This window comes from Phyllobates terribilis, unplaced genomic scaffold, assembly GCF_046119375.1.
Source record: "Phyllobates terribilis strain yellow unplaced genomic scaffold, ASM4611937v1 Scaffold_12__6_contigs__length_324123572, whole genome shotgun sequence".
Lineage (NCBI taxonomy): Eukaryota > Metazoa > Chordata > Amphibia > Anura > Dendrobatidae > Phyllobates > Phyllobates terribilis.
In genome coordinates, this window is record NW_027362772.1 from 126,891 (window position 1) to 149,426 (window position 22,536).

Here is a 22,536-nt window from a genome sequence, read left to right on the forward strand (position 1 = left end):
CTGCATTTTAACAATATATTCTTATTTTTTGGCAGCCCAATTATGTATTTACATCAGAAAAGAATCATAAAGAATCATGTTAATTTGTCTCATGCTCCTCATTAGTGCTCCTCCATTGTTTTACTATTAACTGTCTGTTTCTGCGATTCATATTTTTTTCCTGTATAAATTATAATTAATAACATTTTGTAATTTTTTCACTATTATATGGGACTCTGACTTGAAGTTTTTTCCTCTTGTTTCTTATGTATGGAGGAGGATGTGTGGCCCATTATACTGTATACTGGTTGGCCCATGACTTTGTCAAAGTTTTCATGTTTTGAGTTTTACATTCCTGATGTAGAATCAGTCTGGGTAAATGTACATGGACATGGCAATAATGGAAAGCTGCTAATTGGAGTTTGCTACAAGCCTCCTAATATAGCTGAACACGTAGAGGATGAAATGCTGCAACAAATTAAAAAGGCAACAAAAACAAGTCATGGTGAAAAGTGTTGGATCCCTTGAAATTGTTTCAGAAAATGAAGTAATTCTCTCAGAAAATTATTGCAATTACATGTTTTGTTATACACGTTTATTTCCTTTGCGTGTATTGGAATAACACAAGAAAACAGAGAAAAAAAGGCAAATTGAACATAATTTCACACAAAATAGGCCGGACAAAATTGTTGGCACCTTGCCAAAATTGTGGGTAAAGGACTTTGTTTCAAGCATGTGAAGCTTGTTCAAACGCAATTGTGGCAAGTAACAGGTGTGGGCAATATGAAAATCACAACTAAAACTAGATAAAAAAGGGAGAAGTTATAATAATAATAATGTTTATTTTTTTATAGCGCCAACATATTCCGCAGCACTTTACAAATTTTAGTGGGGACTTATACAGACAATACAGGAGAAGTTGATTCAATCTTTGCATTGTGTGCATATGTGTGCCACACTAAGCATGGAGAAAACAGAAAAAGGAGAAGAGAACTGTCTGAGGATTTGAGAACCAAAATTGTTGAAAATTATCAACAATTTCAAGGTTATAAGTCCATTTTTAGGGATCCGCATGTTCCTTTGTCCAAGGTGCGCAGCATAATCAATAAATTTACAACCCATACAGTCAAATATGGTGGAGGTTCAAAGGTGTTTTGGGGTTGTTTTGCTGCCTCTGGCACTAGGTGCCTTGACTGTGTGCAAGACATCATGAAATCTGAAGATTAGCAAAGGATTTTGGGTCACAATTTAGTGCCTAGTGTCAGAAAGCTGGGTTTGCGTCCTAGGTCATGGGTCTTCATACTTTACTTTCCCCTAGTTGACAGTGTGTTGCAGCCTCCCCTCTGGTTCCTCAGGAGGTATGAGAAACTCCTCAACAGCTTATTAGGGAGTTAGGTCTGTGGTGGCGTTTTTAGTTGTGCAGCTAGGGCCTTTCTTGTCTGTACAGAGACTAGTTGTGTGTAGTTGCAGCATTCTCCCCCTGTGTGGGTTCTCCGGTGGTTATCAAGATGCGCTTTCTGGATAAAACATTTCCCACAATCTGAACATGAAAAAGGCTTCGCCCCTGTGTGGGTTCTCTGATGTTTGATAAGAGTTGATTTGTCTGTAAAACATTTCCCACATACTGAACATGGAAAAGGCTTCTCCCCTGTGTGAGTTCTCTGATGTGTGATAAGAGTTGAGTTCTGTGTAAAACATTTCCCACATTCTGAACATGGAAAAGGCTTCTCCCCTGTGTGAGTTCTCTGATGTTTGATAAGAGATGATTTCGCGGTAAAACATTTTCCACATTCTGAACATGGAAAAGGCTTCTCCCCTGTGTGAGTTCTCTGATGTGTGATACGATTTGATTTCTTTGCAAAACATTTCCCACAATCTGAACATGGAAAAGGCTTGTCCCCTGTGTGAGTTCTCTGATGTTTGATAAGATATGATTTCCGGTTAAAACATTTTCCACATTCTGAACATGGAAAAGGCTTCTCCCCTGTGTGAGTTCTCTGATGTGTGATAAGATTTGATTTCTTTGCAAAACATTTTCCACATTCTGAACATGGAAAAGGCTTCTCCCCTGTGTGAGTTCTCTGATGTGCGATAAGATTTGTTTTCTGTATAAAACATTTCCCACATTCTGAACAGGAAAATGGCTTCTCTCCTGTGTGAGTTATCTCATGCCTAACAAGATGTGATTTCTGATTAAAACATCTCCGACACTTGGAGCAAGAAAATTTATTCTTCACTGTGTGAATTTTTTGATGTTTAAGAAAAGACTTTTTGAGAGGAAAACTATTTCTATATTCTGAATGTGAAAATGGCTTCTTTGCATTAGGAGCAGTTTGTTTTTTAATGCTTATTTTGTGACTATGATTTTCCTTAGTACTCGGTAATGAATCAGAAGACAGGACCTGTTTCATAGGATCAGATGACAGATCTTTGCTGTGAAGGGATGATGGTATATCTGGGGAAATGTCATTCACTTCAACTGTATCCTGTGGGATCTGAAAACTGTCTGATTTGAAAATTGAAGATGTCAGCTGTCCCTCTGATCTCCGGGTACAGTCATCTGCCAAGAATAAAACCAATTTTTTTTTTTTTTTTAAAAATCCTTGAATTTTATATTTTTGAACATTTCTACTTAAACTGTCTGTAAATAAAGGCAGGTTATATAAAAAAAATTCACTTATTCACCAGGACAACGACCATCTAATAGAAAACCTCATAGAATGAACCAGTGGAGCGTGGTGTTCAACTGTTTGTTCATTCTGCCTCCCAAATATGGAGTAAAAGGTGTAGGCTCTGTCCAGCCACTAACATTAGGGTGCCTGGGACCAGTAATACCATCCAGTCTGGCAGTATGGGTGTGTGTGCTGTCCAGCTGGATTAATCTGCTCCCTGCTTCAGCCATTTGGAAAGCACCGCACCCTACTAAAGCTGGAAGCATATTGCCGGAAGCTGCCAGATCCAGCCTTGTTCTCCTCTGGTCCAGTCCTCTGTGCTCAGCTCCCGGCTTGTGTATTTGTTTCCGGTTGTGACCCCGGCCCGTTTACGGACTACTCTTGTGTCTTCTGATTTTGTACTTTCTCTGCCCTCCTGGTTCTGATCCGGCTACCTGACTATTCTTCTTCCCATCTCACTCCACAGAATAGCAGGTAACACCGTGGCCCAAGCCTAGGGGTCTCTGTGTAAGTCCAGATCCATGTAAAGGGGTTAAAGGGAGATGAGCAAAGTAATTTGTGAAATCTGTAAACAGGGTAGATAGTGACAAGCCTGCTCATGGTGGCCATCTTTTGAGCTGCCAGATGACCATGAACAGTGCCCCCAATACATTGTGTCTGCGAAGTATTCCAGCAAGATCTGCATTCCTAATAGCTAAATGGCGCTCCTTCCCTTCTTAACCTGCCATGTGCCCAGACAGTAGTGTACAACCGTATATAGGGGATTGTCGGATTCAGGAGAAGTTGGAAAATAATTTGTAAGGTCCATTTGTCTCCTATTATCCTTTGTGAAGAATTCCAAAATTATCACCTCATAAAGTGACACACGTCAGATTTGAAAAATGGGGCCGATTAGGAACAAAAAACTGTCTGCGGGAAGGGGTTAAATCAGAGGATTACTGAAGTCAAAAACTGTGAGTATAGACAATAAAACATCTACTGAAATGATCAAACTCAACAGTCTCCATCAAAGAAAAATGAGTAACTAGTGGAGAAACCTCTCTGGGGTAATTAGAGTCTGGGGCTCGGTGGCTCTTGGCAATCTAAACTAACTATCTATCTAAACTAAGGGCCAATATTTTCTGTCAGATGAGTTTCTTGAAGAAATACTAAACATTTAAAGGGAACTTTTTACAATACTGCAGAGCTGAGGTGTCTTAAATTTAGATCTTGGGCATTTGGAAGAGGCAATGGAGATCTTTTTGAAAGACTACCAGGGAGTTACAGACTCACCTAAGTGAGGCCGGCCGATCCCACCACAATCAGACTATCATACAGAATGAACTTGTAAAAAAAAGAAAGAATATATAAACATGTAACATCCCCAACAACAACGTATGTATGAAGGGAGAAATCCAACATTAAACTGGAGATGCACTCATTTATGGTGGACCATTGGAGGTATGATGGTTGAGGAGGTAAAGGTGGCTGGGACCCTAGGAGGCAGCGATCATGCTATTATAGAATTTTGGATAACTAGAGGAGGAAGACATGTGAAGACTCAAACTTCAAGGTTAGATTTTAGAAAGGCAGATTTTTAGAGACTCAGAAAGAGAATAGGAGGGATCCAATGGCTGGATGTCCTTAAGGACAAAAATGTCCAGGAAGGATGGGAAATTTTTAAAAATGAGATTCTCAAAGCACAATCGTTAACAATCCCGAAAAGTAGGAAGAATGGGAAGCATTTAAGGAAACCAGGATGGATGAACACAGAACTTAAACACATGCTAAAAAGAAAGAAAGAAATGTTTATTAAATGGAAAGAGGGAGGCATATCTAAAGAAGATTATAATGCAGTCTGCAGATCCTGCAGGGCACATATCAGGTTAGCTAAAGCTGACAATGAATTAAGGCTTGCAAGAGATGTCAAAAGCAATAAAAAAGAATTTTGGGGGTATGTCAAAAGTAAAAAGAAAAGTTAAAGATGCTATAGGATTTTTACAGGATGAAAATGGAGAAATGGTAAGAGAGGATGTTGAGAAGGCCGAACTTTTTAATTCCTATTTTGCATCTGTTTTCTCTCAGAAAGAAAATGTAACATCAACTGATCTTCACTGTCCTTTCAAAGGAATAGAAGAATCCAAGTTATCTGTAAACAGAAAGATTGTGAGGGAATATTTAGCTAACATAAATGAGTTCAAGTCTCCAGGTCCAGATGAATTACACCACAGAGTACTGAAGGAGATCGTAGAAGAAATTTTAGAACCACTCTCCATAATCTTTGAAAATTCTTGGAGAACAGGAGAAGTCCCAGAAGACTGGAGAAGAGCAAATGTTGTTCCTATCTTCAAAAATGGGAAGAAGGTGGACCCAGGGAACTATAGGCCGGTGAGTCTGACTTCTATACCAGGAAAGATCTTTGAACAAATTATTAAACAACATGTATGTAAGTACATGGATAAGAATGAAGTGATTAACCAGAGTCAGCATGGGTTTGTAACTAACAAGTCATGTCAGACTAACTTAATTTCCTTCTATGACAGAATCACTGACTGGGTGGATCAGGGAAATGCTGTAGATATAGTATATCTTGACTTCAGCAAAGCATTTGACAAAGTGTCTCACACCATCCTTATTGAAAAAATGACCAAGTATGCAATGGACCAGGCAACTGTTAGGTGGATTCATAACTGGCTTAGTGATCGGACTCAAAGGGTGGTTGTAAATGGCTTCACATCCAGCTGGATGAATGTCTCAAGTGGGGTACCACAGGGCTCCGTCCTGGGACCTGTATTGTTCAACATCTTTATCAATGATTTAGATGAAGGAATTGAGGGTAAACTGATTAAATTCACTGATGACACAAAGCTAGGAGGGATAGCTAATACTAGAGAAGAGAGAGAGAGGATTCAAAATGACCTAAATAAACTGGAGCAGTGGGCAGCAAACAACAGAATGGTTTTTAACAGGGAAAAATGCAAAGTACTACATCTGGGCAATAAAAATGAAAAAAGCATATACAGAATGGGAGGAATAGAGCTAAGCAACAGTACATGTGAAAAAGACTTAGGTATACTAATAGATCATAGACTGAACATGAGTCAACAGTGTGATGCAGCAGCAAAAAAGGCAAATACAATTCTGGGATGTATTAACAGAAGCATACAGTCTAGATCACGTGAAGTCATTATCGGTCTTTACTCCTCTTTGGTCAGACCTCATCTGGAATAATGTGTACAGTTTTGGGCACCACATTTTAGGCATAGACAAACTGGAGCAAGTTCAGAGAAGAGCGACCAGAATGGTGACTGGTCTGCAAACTATGTCCTATGAGGAACGGTTGCAGGATTTGGGAATGTTTAGCTTGCAAAAAAGAAGACTGAGAGGAGACTTAATAGCTGTCTACAAATATGTCAAGGGCTGTCACATTGTAGAAGGATCATCTTTATTCTCATTTGCACAAGGAAAGACTAGAAGCAATGGGATGAAACTAAATGGGAGGAGACACAGATTAGATATTAGAAAAAACTTTTTGACAGTTAGGGTGATTAATGAGTGGAACAGGCTGCCACGAGAGGTGGTGAGTTCCCCTTCAATGGACATCTTCAAACAGAGGCTGGACAGACATCTGTCTGAGATGATTTAGTGAATCCTGCTTTGAGCAGGGGGTTGGACCAGATGACACAGGAGGTCCCTTCTAACTCTACCATTCTATGATTCTATGACGAGTCCTGACCAGAAGAGTAGAGAAAGTGTTAGTGCCCCCATTTCAGGAGAGATTGTGCAGGAATCAGAATTTCTTAGGATTGAAAATATAATGTAATTTTTGATTAGTGTTGAGTGAATTTGTTTGGCATTTCAAATTCGGGTTCGTGTTCGGGGTTTCGGCTAGTTCGCACCAAAAAATCGGCTCCACCCACGAACATCCCTGATTTGCCACGCTGTCACGCAGATGTGCGCAAACAAGCCGGAACCCCGAACACAAACCAGAATTTGAAATGCCAAACAAATTCACTCGACACTATTTATGACGTGGAGTGAATCCATGAAACCAGGGCTCGAGCCATGCCACCACATCTCCTGCAGGCGTGAATAGATGTATATTACAGCCATCAGCCACGCACAGCTTAGAGATATATCATGGCACAGGTGTAATATTTTTTGTGTAGGTTATCGCAATCCAGCCTGAAGTTAGTTGGTTTTAAAAGAAGTTGAAAAGTCAGGATAAAGAGAAACTCTGTTATTGTACAGAAATTCACAATTGGCCCTCACTGCACATTTAATGTTATCGATCAAAAAAGTGAAGTTTGGCCAGAAAGACTGGACCTGGTCTTGTAGGGACCATACGAGCACATTCAGCAGCACAGAAGGGAGAGAAGGTAGATTCATCCAATAAGATATCAGGGATCTAGGAAGCCAACAGCATCATTACCCTCCGCTTTCTCTTACAGGCTCATTATAATATTTTTCTTCAAGTGATTTTCTCACTTGTCAGCACTTTCTACGTACGCTGTCATTTGGCTTTGCAGTTTACAGGCCTGGGCAGGTAAAGGTCAGCGTCTACTAATCCCAGGGGGTAGGTGGAGGTGGATCCTCCAGGTTGTACATTCTACGGAAAAGATCTTTCACAATTACACAAAGTAAATTGAATATTTTCGGACGGAGGAGAATGTTTTGGTCTAGCGGCAAAATGGTGATCACACGATTGCGATACGGCCGGACTACACCACCGATAAAGCAGCCACAGCCGGTGACTGAGAAGAATCTGTGACTTCTCTGCATTTAGTGGTCACTACTCACCAGGGTAGTCATATGTAGGAATCTCCTCCTTATACCGCTCATCACCCCTCACATATGTCTCTGTAGTATTAATATGGGTCAGATCTTCACCCTGAAACAAATATTATAAAAGTCACAGACAGATGGAGAAGTCACATGTATGATCAGCTCTAATCCTGCCATCTCCAACGTTCTCATTACACAAGTATAAACCATATAATACTGGTGGATAAAACAAGACTGAGCACAAGACCTTCACAGCCATCTACACATCATAGGGGAGATCTCATGACAACTTCTCTCCATCTACCTGATGATCCTGAGGAACATTGGGATCTTCTTGTTTACAGTCCTGTGGAAGAAGAGGACGGGGACATCTCTCTGGTGTTGTCCTCTTACTGGATAGATCTAGAGGAAACACATACGGGGACTGAATTCATTTTTTACATACAGATAATTATAGGCCGTGTGTATTTAGTTCTGTCTATTACCTGGTGATGTGAGGGGCTGGGGAACCTCCATCATGATGTCCCTGTACAGGGCTTTGTGTCCTTCTAAATACTCCCACTCCTCCATGGAGAAATAGACGGTGACATCCTGACACCTTATAGGAACCTGACACATACAATGATACCGTCATCCCCCGATCCCTCCATAGCGTTACTGTATAATGTCCCAGCAGTGTCACCTCTCCAGTCAGAAGCTCAATCATCTTGTAGGCGAGTTCTAGGACCTGGTCATTGATGTCCTCATGTATCAGGGGGTGAGGTGGAGGCTCCGTGATTAATCTCTGGTTATGGAGAGACAGCTTAATAAATCTCACTACAGACATTTCCAGAGTCCTCACCTCTCCAGTTCTGTCCATCTGTTATTCCCATAGATAAGAATGATGTAATGTGACGTCATCAGAATCTCTCACCTCTCCAGTAAGCCAGAAGAGGATCTCTAGGGTGAGGTGTAATATCCTCTCCACCATCTTGTCTCTGTCCATATCCATCTTTGATAGGTAAATCAAGAAAATTTTCTTATATAGACGATCTTCACTGAGAGGATCCGGTATTGTAGAGACCTGAACGAGAAGAAGATTAGCCGATGTAACATCATAAAAATCCTGTGTAATAATACAATTACTGGAGACAATAAGGGAAACATATGAGGAGATTTATTATTTCACAGTTTTTAGTTTTTTCTTTAAATCTAGTAATAAAACCTACTTATTTTAGGCCACAGACAACAAGCAATTTCTTCCTCAAAGTCTGCAGCTGAATACGTTTCTCATAGACTCACCTTCCATAACGCTAATTCTCGTCTCATTTTCCGTCACTAGAATTGGAATTAGCAATACTGCAGGAGATATTTATTTCACGTGACATGAGAAATAACTACTTCATGATGAGGAAACATCTTCTACTACGGATCTAAAACCATATATGGAGACAGTCCGTCACTGACTACATCACCACTGGCCGTCTGTATGAATGTTTCCCGTCTTCCCTGAACTGTAATCTTCTATTAAGTTAGATCTCAGGTCTGATTCACACACAGAAGTTTGAGGCTTTTATAAAAGCTGTTTTGTTTGCACAAATGCCATGGACAGAAATTATTTGATACTAAAGTCTACATGTACAGTGTATTATGGGTTTTATTTCTAGCCTTAGGCTTTCCTATATTACAAGAAAAAAAGCAGATATTAAAATGTTTCAAAAGAAAATTTGCACCAACAATTCTTGTAAAAAGAAAAAACATGCAAAAAGCAGAAGACACATTTTGTAATATTTTAACATGTTATGAACTCCTTTGGGCACCAGAACATAGATGTACACCTCAGGGATGGCACAGGTGCGGCTGCAATAAAATCCCTGGCAGTTTAACCACTTGCTCCTGCAAAAAGCAAACATGGCATCTAAGAAGGTGTGACAGAGTTCAGCTGAATGCCCTCGTCCCTCAAGTACTGGGCCTGTAATGTACAAAAGTCTATTAGGCCGGGCCAGAGGCAGAGTTCCATAACTTACTTTTTAATGCCTCCATAAACATTAGACTAAAGTTACATGGAAGCACTGATTTTGGTAGACTATATAATGTATTTGGTGACCTCCCTACAGATGCAGTCAGTCATACAAACCACAGGAAAGCTGGAATATTTGAGTATGGGGGGAGTCTGGAGAGATAGCCGTCTGCCAAATGATCGTTCAGCCAACACTTATCTCATGTGTATGGGGCAGTTAGTATTACACTGACAGGCAGTGATAATACACGGCACTACAGTAGTACAGTGCATCACCTGAGCAATCAAAGGCTTCTGTGTTGTATGATCGCACTAATGAGAGTTATTTTAAAAAGTTTATAAAAAAGGTTTAAAAAAGTTTTAAAGTGAAAATATCACAGTTTTAGCAAAAATAAATATTTGTCACTGTAAGGAAAACATGCATATAATGAGAAAATGGAGAGGGAGGTCAGCTCACTGTTTATTTAATGCACCTTGTCTGAAGAATACAGCATGAGCCGCCCTGGTCAGGGACTGTGAAGACCCGGGTTCTTCTGTGGGCGTAACGCTACTCAAACAACATAGGGTGAGGGTAAAACAGAGTGGCAATACTTTATTGAACCACAAAGTGGACATTAAACATACAGAACAGTCCAGCAAATACCCAAGATGGTACATTACACAGTCTCATCCTTCCATCTCCGCCCGCCTGGGATAGAACAGCTGCGATTTTGGAGACTTCCAGGGCCAACTGCCTCAACCAGTGGCCCTCCGCTTCTGGCTGGCCCCCACAGAGAGAAGGTAGCAGCAAGCTTAGGAAGTCAACCGTCCATCGAGGTACAAGACCAGGAGACCCGATGGTCCCATCCTGGCCTCTCCGACAGTTTCCATGGGACCAGACGACCGGTGGGTCCCTCCTAGCAACACCAAAACAGCATATCCATGGGGCCAAGTGACTTTTTCGTCCTCTCCTGGACTTCCCAAAAGTATCCATGGTCTCTCTGATGGTTAATGGAGCAGATCTGATACCCTTAGACTAGAATCATGTAGAATACAAATCTGTGTCTCTTTAGATGCCATGCAATCCATCTACTTTCCTGAAAGATGTCTCCCATTCTCCTTCCAAAGTCCTTCTGATGTTCTGTGATTCTCTGTCCCAAATTGCATTCTGTCTACAGCACTACAGACACCCCTGTTTATATTTACATCTCTGTAAGGTCATAAAGCCCAGGTAAAGGTGCAGGTATCACCTATCATTGTTTGAGCTAATCTATTTACATAGTTGGTATCACAGGGGCTGTTGTAAATAAACTTTCAGCTGACTTAGTACAATTTGTCATTAGCACAGTAAACATGATTGCTTCCAAACGAATAGAATTCAGCATTCAGGGTTATACAAATACTATGACCTTTTTGATCAGCAAGAGAAATACAGCCCCTGACGAAGCTACTGTAGTAGCGATACGCGTAGGGCTTACCTCTCTGCAGTGGACTCCCTCCATAGGTATCTATGCCCTACGTGTATCGCTACTACAGTAGCTTCGTCAGGGGTCATATGTTTTTTAACCACTTGTGTGTCCCTACATGAAATAAAGTTGCTATTTTATTTATTATTTGTAGTAATTCTTATTATTTTTGGATGTGCATTATCTCACTGTGCAAGCTTTTCTCTACCTACTTCTTTATGTGCTTTGTTGCACAGTTACCATTGCCCCCCGTATCATATTTCAGTGATTTAGATTGTGTGGTGCCGACTGCCAAATATCTTAATAGATTAATGTCTTCTAATACATTTTTTTAGCGGATCTGACGTGCATCCCACGTATTGTAGTTAACTCTCTATACACTCTATTAAATAAATGACCCCCTATAGTGTTACAATTGATGAAATTGAGTATTGGAAATTGGTGTACCGTTAGGTTTTCTTCAAATGTGTTGGTTTTATTAACATAGTTGCATGCTTTACAGGGTGCATGGCCACATTTAAAAAACCCCTTATAGGATAATCAAGTTACATTGCGTTTGATACTTGTTTCTTGCTTATTCCGCCTGGTGTAGAAGCCTTTTTGGATCCAAAGCTCAAACAAAATATGCAAAAGAATTTACAAAGTCTGGAGGATGCTATCTCAGACATCAAAATCACTACGTTTGAGAGAGATATCAAAGACTACGAGTCAAATTCAATTTACACATGGAAATGAAACAAACCAGGAGCTACTGTTCTGAAATACAGGTCACACAATAAATTCAAAGGAAATAGAGGAGAGCGGAGGTCAGCCTCACAAATCCTAATGTGTCCATGGGTTCCTCTAATTATAATTCTCTGAGGACTTATCTGATGCATCAGTGGGATCAACTAAAGACAGATGGAACAAAAATAAATTCTCAAGAACGCCCCACAATCCAGCACAAAACAACGGGCGGCAGAAAGCTCAAACGTGCCCGGACATGTGCGTTCCATGCCGGAGTGCACCACGGTCTCCTATCTGCGCATGCGCATGTCCGGAAGCATGCGTTTCACGCCGGATTGCATATGGTATTGGATTGCATACCACCAACATAGAAAAATCCTATCTCTGAGATCAGCATCATGGAAGACTAAAAACAAGTACTGCACATCCTCCCATCATGTAATAGGCATGTAGATCTACTTTATCACTACAAAAATTATGGGATGGTGGCCCACAGTGTATTCCTAAATGGTCAAACTTGACCTCTATTGCACAATTAGAGATACACAAGGATCACCACACTTGTTAATGACGAAATAATATAAGTGGAATATAATTGATAAGTAATAATTCTGATATAGAAGCTCAGATATCTCGGTGAAGTACAACATATGTAAACCCCATTCACAGGGAACTGACTAGCAATGGGTAGAGCATAAAATCGAAAAATATAATCCAGAATGGGGCTGTATTCACACAAAACAGGCATAGGAAATTTGCTCATTGAGTCCCTTATGGGCTCGAGAATCCAGTCTAACAATCCACTCACTTTCCTTTCAGAGGACACATCTATTGTGATCACCTCCTCTCACATTGGGTTTAACCACCTCAATGATACAAAAGGAGAGGTCTCCGGGTTCACCTCGATGTGCACTGTTCATGTGTCTCACTAATGGGATCTCCCGACCATGGCGTATATCGCCCAAATGTTCCCCTACTCTCCTTCTAGACACCCTCTTAATCTTGTCTACATATTCTAGGGGGCAGGTGCATGTGGCCATATATACTAGTCCTGAGGTTTTACAGCTGGAATAATCCCACTGGAAAAAGATTTTAACCATGGAGGAACTTGAGAAAGATTTACATTGTCTCATCCAATTACATGTACAACATTCTCCAGATCTAAAGAAACCACAGATTCTTCTATTTAGCCAAGTCCCCTTGGGTGCAGGTTTTTTATAGAAACTGTGCATGGTCCCTAATTGACCAACCCTTTCTGAAAGTTATTGTGGGAGTAGATTCCACAGCACCCTCAGGTCTGGGTGGACCACAAGTATATCCCAGTGTTTTCTGAGGATATGAAAGATACAGTCACTCTGATTGTCATAAGTTTTTCTTACTCGTGTAGTCCAATCTTCTTCTTGGTCTCTTGGATTGGTATGGAGGAGTGTCTCTCTCTCCCATTTTTCTGCAAACAATGATGCGGAATCGAAAATGTACCATGAGTACCCTTTATCCCTTAATCTGGTGTTCAGGTCTATTGCCTGTATATTAAAATCTGTGACATTCGAGCAGTACCTTCTCAACCGTAAAAATTGGCCCTTGGGTTTTCCTCTTTGTATGGGGATGGGGGTGGTGGTTATCACACTTCAATAGTTTATTAGTGCTTGAAGGTTTATGGTAGATGAGTGTCCCTAGGGTCCCATTTCAATCTTTCTTGATCAGTACATACAGGAACAGCAACTGGTAATAATTGGTGTTGGTCTGCTCCTTTAAACAAAATGTATTTTTCAGGTTATCCCCCCAGCACCCTCACTTATCTTCCCTTCTTTTGAGGCCCACAGAGTCAGACTCTACCGGCCATTCTCCCTGCGAGTGGCAGTTGTGTATCGCCCTCTGGGCCCTTCCTGTCAGTTTGTGGATCATTTTGCCACTTGGCTTCCAAACTTTCTATGCTATGACATCCTCACCCTCATCATGGGAGACTTTAACATCCCAATTGGCGATTTCGTCTCCCCATCTGCAGCTCATCTTTTATCACTAGCTTCCTCCTTCAGCCTTTCACAGCTTGCTAATTCTCCTACACATGATGGAAATACTCTTGACTTGATCTTCACCCGGCTCTGTTCAATATATGACTTTACTAACGCTCCTCTTCCGCTCTTTGATCACAACCTTCTTTCATTCTCTGTCAAGAACTGTCCCCCTGCTCAAGACACCCCCACTTTCCACACTTACAGAAATATACAATCCATTAACACCCAGAAATCTATGAAAACGTTGCAAACATCATTGGCCCCAATCTCCTCCCTCTCATGTCCCGACTCTGCACTGAAGCATTATAACGAAACATTGCAATGTGCCCTGGATGAAGCCGCACCTCCTACATAGAGAACAACTAGGCGCAGATGAGGACAACCCTGGAACACGCTGTAAACACGTCTTCTCCAGCGGTGCTCCAGGTGCGCTGAACGGCTGTGGAGAAAATCTAATCTCGCCGAAGATTTCCTCCATTATAAATTTATGCTTAAAACCTATAACTCCGCCCTTCACCTCTCCAAACAAACCTACTTTAATAAACTCATCATCTCACGGTCCAATAATGCTAAACGCCTGTTTGACACGTTTCACTCTCTCCTCAATCAAACAGCACAAGGCCCGACCACCGACCTCAGAGCTGACGATCTGGACAATTATTTCAAAGAAAAATTTAACCATATCAGACGGGAAATTTTCTCCCAATCCTCAAATGTAATGCATGCTCCTCCCTCCCACACTGCATCTTGCTCATTTTCTGACTTGGAACCAGTCACGGAAGAAGAAGAAAAAAAACATCCCTGGACGAGAACTGTGCTGCTAACTACAGACCTGTCTCCAATCTTCCCTTTATCTCTAAACTCCTGGAACGCCTCATCCATTCCCGTCTGATCCGCTATCTCTCAGATAACTCTCTTCTTGACCCTTTACAATCTGGTTTCCGCTCTTTACATTCTACTGAAACTGCCCTCACTAAAGTCTCTAATGATCTACTAACAGCCAAATCAAATGGTCACTACTCCATGCTGATTCTCCCAGATCTCTCTGCATCATTCGACACTATGGATCACCAGCTCGTCCTCACTATGCTAAGCACTATCGGCCTCAAGGACACCCTTCTCTCTTGGTTCTCCTCCTATCTCTCTGACCTCTCCTTCACTGTGTCTTTTGCCGGCTCCTCCTCCTCTCTCCTTGCCCTTATTGTCGGGGTTCCTCAATGATCAGTACTAGGCACCCTTCTTTTCTCCTTATACATCGCTCCTATGGGACAATCAGCAGATTCGGTTTTAAGAACCATCTCTATGCTGATGACACCCAATCATACACCTCTTCTCCAAACATCACCCCTGACTTATTACAAAACACCAGTGATTGTCTTTCTGCTGTGTCTAACACTATGTCCTCCCTCTATCTAAAATTGAATTTGTCAAAAACTGAACTACTCGTATTTCCTCCCTCCACTAACCTACAGTACAGACCAAAAGTTTGGACACACCTTCTCATTTAAAGATTTTTCTGTATTTTCATGACTATGAAAATTGTACATTCACACTGAAGGCATCAAAACTATAAATTAACACATGTGGAATTATATACTTAACAAAAAAGTGTGAAACAACTGAAAATATGTCTTATATTCTAGGTTCTTCAAAGTAGCCACCTTTTGCTTTGATGACTGCTTTTCACACTCTTGGCATTCTCTTGATGAGCTTCAAGAGGTAGTCACCGGAAATGGTCTTCCAACAATCTTGAAGGAGTTCCCAGAGATGTTTAGCACTTGTTGGCCCTTTTGCCTTCACTCTGTGGTCCAGCTCACCCCAAACCATCTCGATTGGGTTCAGGTCTGGTGACTGTGGAGGACAGGTCATCTGGCGTAGCACCCAATCACTCTCCTACTTGGTCAAATAGCCCTTATACAGCCTGGAGATGTGTTTGGGGTCATTGTCCTGTTGAAAAAGAAATGATGGTCCAACTAAACGCAAACCGGATGGAATAGAATGCCGCTGCGCTGCAAGATGCTGTGGTAGCCATGCTGGTTCAGTATGCCTTCAATTTTGAATAAATCCCCAACAGTGTCACCAGCAAAGCCCCCCCACACCATCACACCTCCTCCTCCATGCTTCACGGTGGGAACCAGGCATGTACAGTCCATCCGTTCATCTTTTCTGCGTCGCACAAAGACACGGTGGTTGGAACCAAAGATCTCAAATTTGGAATCATCAGACCATAGCACAGATTTACACTGGTCTAATGTCCATTCCTTGTGCTCTTTAGCCCAAACAAGTCTCTTCTGCTTGTTGCCTGTCCTTAGCAGTGGTTTCCTAGCAGCTATTTTACCATGAAGGCCTGCTGCACAAAGTCTCCTCTTTACAGTTGTTGAAGAGATGTGTCTGCTGCTAGAACTCTGTGTGACATTGACCTGGTCTCTAATCTGAGCTGCTGTTAACCTGCGATTTCTGAGGCTGGTGACTCGGATAAACTTATCCTCAGAAGCAGAGGTGACTCTCGGTCTTCCTTTCCTGTGGCGGTCCTCATGTGAGCCAGTTTCTTTGCAGCACTTGATGGTTTTTGCAATTGCACTGGGGGACACTTTCAAAGGTTGCCCAATTTTTCAGACTGACTGACCTTCATTTCTTAAAGTAATGATGGCCACTCGTTTTTCTTTACTTAGCTGCTTTTTTCTTGCCATAATACAAATTCTAACAGTCTATTCAATAGGACTATCAGGTGTGTATCCACCAGACTTCTGCACAACACAACTGATGGTCCCAACCCCATTTGTAAGGCAAAAAATCCCACTTATTAAACCTGACAGGGCACACCTTTGAAGTGAAAACCATTTCCGGTGACTACCTCTTGAAGCTCATCAAGAGAATGCCAAGAGTGTGCAAAGCAGTCATCAAAGCAAAAGGTGGCTACTTTGAAGAACCTAGAATATAAGACATATTTTCAGTTGTTTCACACTTTTTTGTTAAGTATATAATTCCACATGTGTTAATTCATAGTTTTGATGCCTTCAGTGTGAATGTACAATTTTCATAGTCATGAAAATACAGAAAAATCTAAATGAGGTGTGTCCAAACTTTTGGTCTGTACTGTACCTGTGCCCAATATTGCCACTTCAGTTTGTGGCTCCACCATTACTCCCCAGTAACAAGCAACAAGCTCACTGGTTTGTCTTGGGGTCATACTCGATTCAGATCTTGTCTTCACACCTCACATCAAATCACTCGCTCGTGTCATCTACACCTCAAAAACTTCTCTAGAATCAGAAATTTTCTTACCTTTGACTCGGTAAAAACTCTCACTGTAGCTCTTATTCATTCTCCTCTGGACTATTGTAACTCTTTACTAATCGGTCTCCCTCTTTCTAAACTCTCCCCTCTCCAATCCATCCTGAACGCAGCAGCCAGGATCATATTCCTCACTAACCGATACACCGATGCCTCTTCCCTGTGCCAGTCATTGCACTGGTTGCCCATCCAATACAGAGTTCAATATAAACTTATCACTCTCACCCACAAAGCGCTCCATGCTTCAGCACCCCCCTACATCTCCTCACTCGTCTCAGTCTACCACCCTTCTCGTGCCCTCCGTTCTGCTAATAACTTTAAACTAAAATCCTCAGTAATACGAACCTCCCACTCCCGTATCCAAGATTTCTCGCGTGCTGCACCAATTCTTTGGAATGCAGTACCCAGGACAATTCGATTAATTCCCAATACCGACAGTTTTAAGAGTGCCGTAAAAACCCATTTCTTTAAACTGGCATATTGCCTAAACACACTTGTCTAACTGTCCCAGTTTGGCCCATATTAAAATTTTCTTCAAAATCATGTTCATACCATCCATGCACTGATTAGCCTCTGTCTGTACTGTACACATACTGGCTGGCGACCAGTTCATGTAGTGTTATGTACTTACCCTATTTACTATATTAAGGCTGTATTATAGAATATATGTACATTTTACCTTTTGTGTCTCCCTATTTCCTTATAGACTGTAAGCTTGCGACCCTCACTCCTTTTAATATCTGAGTTAAGCTTATTCTGTAAAGTCTGTATTGTCTGTACAAGTCCCCCCTAAAATTGAAAAGTGATGTGGAATATGTTGGTGCTATAAAAATAAAAATTATTATTATTATAATTAAATTCAGATGTAAATCTAAAGCCCACTCTATTGATGCGGAGTTCCCCGACAAATCTTCCATGAAGTCATTATGTCTGCTACACTCTACTGATCTCGATTTCAAGAAATGTCTTACTCCTCTGATACCATCCTCAGGCCGTATATTACTGTACAAAGCCTCGATATCTAGTAAGGCCGGCTGCCACCCTACATGCATGTATACATGCTCGAGGGTATACATGGAGGGGAGCAGGCAGAGGGAAAACCAACTCCAGAGGGATTACTCCAACTGCAGGACCTCAGGCGGTACTGTGGGGGCATCATACATACTGCATAAGGGGCATAATGGGGGCATTACACTGTGTGGGGGTATCATAAATACTGCATAAGGGGCATAATGGGGGCATTACACTGTGTGGGGGCATCATACATACTGCACAAGGGGTCATATTGGGGGCATTCCACTGTGTGGGGGCATCATACATCCTGCATAAGGGGCATAATGGGGGCATTACACTGTGTGAGGGCAACATACATCCTGCATAAGGGGCATAATGGGGGCATTACACTGTGTGGGGGCATCATACATCCTGCATAAGGGGCATAATGGGGGCATTACACTGTGTGGGGGCAACATACATCCTGCATAAGGGGCATAATGGAGGCAGCACACTGTGTGGGGGCAACATACATCCTACATAAGGGGCATAATGGGGGCATTACACTGTGTGGGGGCATTATAAAACTTGCATAAGTGGCATAATGGGGGCATTACACTGTGTGGGGGCATCATACATACTGCATAAGGAGCATAATGGGGGCATTACACTGTGTGGGGGGCATCATACATCCTGCATAAGGGGCATAATGGGGGCATTACACTGTGTGGGGGCATCATACATCCTGCATAAGGGGCATAATGGGGGCATTACACTGTGTGGGGGCATCATACATCCTGTATAAGGGGCATAATGGGAGAATTACACTATGGGAGGCATCATACATCCCGCATAAGGAGCATAATGAGGGCATTACACTGCGTGGGGGCATCATACATCCTGCATAAGGGGCATTACACTGTGTGGGGGCATCATACATCCTGCATAAGGAGCATAATGGGGGAATTACACTGTGTGGGGCATCATACATCCTGCATAAGGGGTATAATGGGGGCATTACACTGTGTGGGGGCATCATACATCCGGCATAAGGGGCATAATGGGAGAATTACACTATGGGAGGCATCATACATCCTGCATAAGGGGCATAATGGGGGCATCATACATACTGCATAAGGGGCATAATGGGGGAATTACACTATGGGGGGCATCATACATCCTGCATAAGGGGTATAATGGGGGCATTACACTGTGTGGGGGCATCATGCATCCTGCATAAGGGGCATAATGGGGGCATTACACTGTGTGGGGGGCATCATACATACTGCATAAGGGGCATAATGGGGGCATTACACTGTGTGGGGGCATCATACATACTGCATAAGAGGCATAATGGGGACATTACACCGTGTGGGGGCATCATACATCCTGCATAAGGGGCATAATGGGGTCATTACACTGTGTGGGGGCAACATACATCGTGCATAAGGGGCATAATGGGGGCATTACACTGTGAGGGGGCAACATACATTCTGCATAAGGGGCATAATGGGGGCATTACACTGTGTGGGGGCATTATACATACTGCATAAGGGGCATAATGGGGGCATTACACTGTGTGGGGGGCATCAAACATCCTGCATAAGGGGCATAATGGGGGTATTACACTGTGTGGGGGCATCATACATACTGCATAAGGGGCATAATGGGGGCATTACACTGTGTGGGGGCATCATACATACTACATAAGGGGCATAATGGGGTCATTACACTGTGTGGGGGCAACATACATCGTGCATAAGGGGCATAATGGGGGCATTACACTGTGAGGGGGCAACATACATTCTGCATAAGGGGCATAATGGGGGGCATTACACTGTGTGGGGGTATCATACATACTGCATAAGGGGCATAATGGGGTCATTACACTGTGTGGGGGCAACATATATCGTGCATAAGGGGCATAATGGGGGCATTACACTGTGAGGGGGCAACATACATTCTGCATAAGGGGCATAATGGGGGGCATTACACTGTGTGGGGGCATCATACATACTGCATAAGGGGCATAATGGGGGCATTACACTGTGTGGGGGGCATCATACATCCTGCATAAGGGGCATAATGGGGGTATTACACTGTGTGGGGGCATCATACATCCTGCATAAGGGGCATAATGGGGGCATTACGCTGTGTGGGGGCATCATACATACTACATAAGGGGCATAATAGGGGCAATACAATGTGTGGGGGCATCATACATCCTGTATAAGGGGCATAATGGGGGCATTACACTGTGGGGCATCATACATCCTGCATAATGGGGGCATTACACTGTGTGGGGGCATCATACATACTACATAAGTGGCATAATGGGGGCATTACACTGTGGGGCATCATACATCCTGCATAAGGGGCATAATGGGGGCATTACACTGTGGGGCATCATACATCCTGCATAAGGGGCATAATGGGGGCATTACATTGTGGGGCATCATACATACAGCATAAGGGGTATAATGGGGGCATTACACTGTGTGGGGGCATCATACATCCTGCATAAGGGGCATAATGGGGGCATTACACTGTGTGGGGGCATCATACATCCTGCATAAGGGGCATAATGGGGGCATTACACTGTGAGGGCATCATACATCCTGCATAAGTGGCATAATGGGGGCATTACACTGTGTGGGGGCATCATACATCCTGCATAAGGGGCATAATGGGGGCATTACACTGTGTGGGGGCATCATACATCCTGCATAAGGGGCATAATGGGGGCATTACACTGTGGGGCATCATACATCCTGCATAAGGGGCATAATGGGGGCATTACACTGTGGGGCATCATACATACTGCATAAGTGGCATAATAGGGGCATTACACTGTGTGGGGGCATCATACATCCTGCATAAGGGGCATAATGGGGGCATTACACTGTGTGGGGGCATCATACATCCTGCATAAGGGGCATAATGGGGGCATTACACTGTGTGGGGCATCATACATCCTGCATAAGGGGCATAATGGCGGCATTACACTGTGTGGGGGCATCATACATCCTGCATAAGGGGCATAATGGGGGCATTACACTGTGTGGGGCATCATACATCCTGCATAAGGGGCATAATGGGGGCATTACACTGTGTGGGGCATCATACATCCTGCATAAGGGGCATAATGGCGGCATTACACTGTGTGGGGGCATCATACATCCTGCATAAGGGGCATAATGGGGACATTACACTGTGGGGGTCCTGTACTCTGAGAACAATACGTTTCCTCCCTTCCTGTCTCCATAGTGGGGTCGTATGTATCTATTACAGGAAACAGAACAGAAACCTTAGGATTCTTATAAAGGGGCAACACAAGACCCCAAAAGAACCTCCGTGCTGAAGGGGTTAATGCCCCCTGCGCCCAGTAATGGGGTCTCCACATACCTCCACCTGCAGAGCCGCCACCACAGATATGGCTGTTGTGTGCGCACAGGACCTGTGATGAGGTCACAGGAGGGGAGGAGTCAGGGGTCACATGATCAGGGGCCTCAGTGGATGCAGGACTCTGCTGTGCTGGTTGTCATGGTGCTGGATGAGCTGAAGTTTATGTGTGGGGTCAGGAGGGGTTTACAGTGTGGATGTAGCAGAGCCGCGCATGTACGAGGTGTACGGAGCAGAGCCGTGTGTGTACGAGGCGTACGGAGCAGAGCCGTGTGTGTACGAGGCGTACGGAGCAGAGCCATGTGTGTAAGAGGTGTACGGAGCAGAGTAGCGTGTGTACGAGGTGTACGGAGCGGAGCCGTGTGTGTACGAGGTGTACGGAGCGGAGCCGCGTGTGTACAAGGCGTATGGAGCGGAGCCGTGTGTGTACGAGGTGTACGGAGCACAGCCGCGTGTGTACAAGGCGTATGGAGCGGAGCCGTGTGTGTACGAGGTGTACGGAGCAGAGCCGCGTGTGTACAAGGCGTATGGAGCGGAGCCGTGTGTGTACGAGGTGTACGGAGCAGAGCCGCGTGTGTACGGAGCAGAGCCGCGTGTGTACGAGGTGTACGGAGCAGAGCCGCGCGTGTACGAGGCGTACGGAGCAGAGACGCGTGTGTACGAGGCGTACGGAGCAGAGCCGCGCGTGTACGAGGCGTACGGAGCGGAACCGCGCGTGTAAGAGGCGTACGGAGCGGAGCCGCGCGTGTACGAGGCGTACGGAGCGGAGCTGCGCGTGTACGAGGCGTACGGAGCGGAGCCACGAGGCGTACGGAGCGGAGCCGCGCGTGTACGAGGCGTATGGAGCGGAGTAACGCGTGTACGAGGCGTACGGAGCGGAGCCACGCGTGTACGAGGCGTACGGAGCGGAGTAACGCGTGTACGAGGCGTACGGGGCGGAGACGCGCGTGTACGAGGTGTACGGAGCGGAGCCGCGTGTGAGGTCTACGGAGCGGAGCCGCGCGTGTACGAGGTGTACGGAGCGAATCCGTGCGTGTACAAGGTGTAAGGAGCGGAGCCGCGCGTGTACGAGGTGTACAGAGCGGAGCCGCGCGTGTACGAGGTGTACGGAGCGGAGCCGCGCGTGTACGAGGTGTACTGAGCGGAGCCGCGCGTGAGGTGTACAGAGCGGAGCCGCGCGTGTACGAGGCATACGGAGCGGAGCCGCGCGTGTACGAGGCGTACGGAGCGGAGCCGCGCGTGTACGA

The 22,536-nt window shown here is 43.9% G+C and overlaps 1 protein-coding gene across 1 annotated transcript; it reads right to left on the reverse strand.

Moving 5' to 3' along the window:
* Window positions 1-661: 661 nt before the first annotated feature.
* Window positions 662-21,347, reverse strand: LOC141171855 (uncharacterized). The gene is made up of 7 exons (XM_073655484.1): window positions 21,293-21,347; window positions 8,329-8,478; window positions 8,098-8,199; window positions 7,901-8,024; window positions 7,720-7,817; window positions 7,431-7,521; window positions 662-2,539 (listed from the first exon to the last, which is right to left on the reverse strand). Exons 2-7 carry the CDS (start codon window positions 8,404-8,406, stop codon window positions 1,371-1,373), a joined length of 1,662 nt encoding a protein of 553 aa, XP_073511585.1. The 5' UTR covers window positions 8,407-8,478; window positions 21,293-21,347; the 3' UTR covers window positions 662-1,370.
* Window positions 21,348-22,536: the final 1,189 nt, after the last annotated feature.

Bases quoted from the DNA above. Each gene is read 5' to 3' on its own strand.
- LOC141171855 (XM_073655484.1), bottom strand. From the start codon at position 8,406: ATGGATATGGACAGAGACAAGATGGTGGAGAGGATATTACACCTCACC. The intron at 7,522-7,719 runs GTAGATGGAGAG...TATTTGTTTCAG, and splicing joins ATGTTCCTCAGGATCATCAG to GGTGAAGATCTGACCCATAT. The intron at 2,540-7,430 runs GTGAGTAGTGAC...TATTCTTGGCAG, and splicing joins TCCTACATATGACTACCCTG to ATGACTGTACCCGGAGATCA.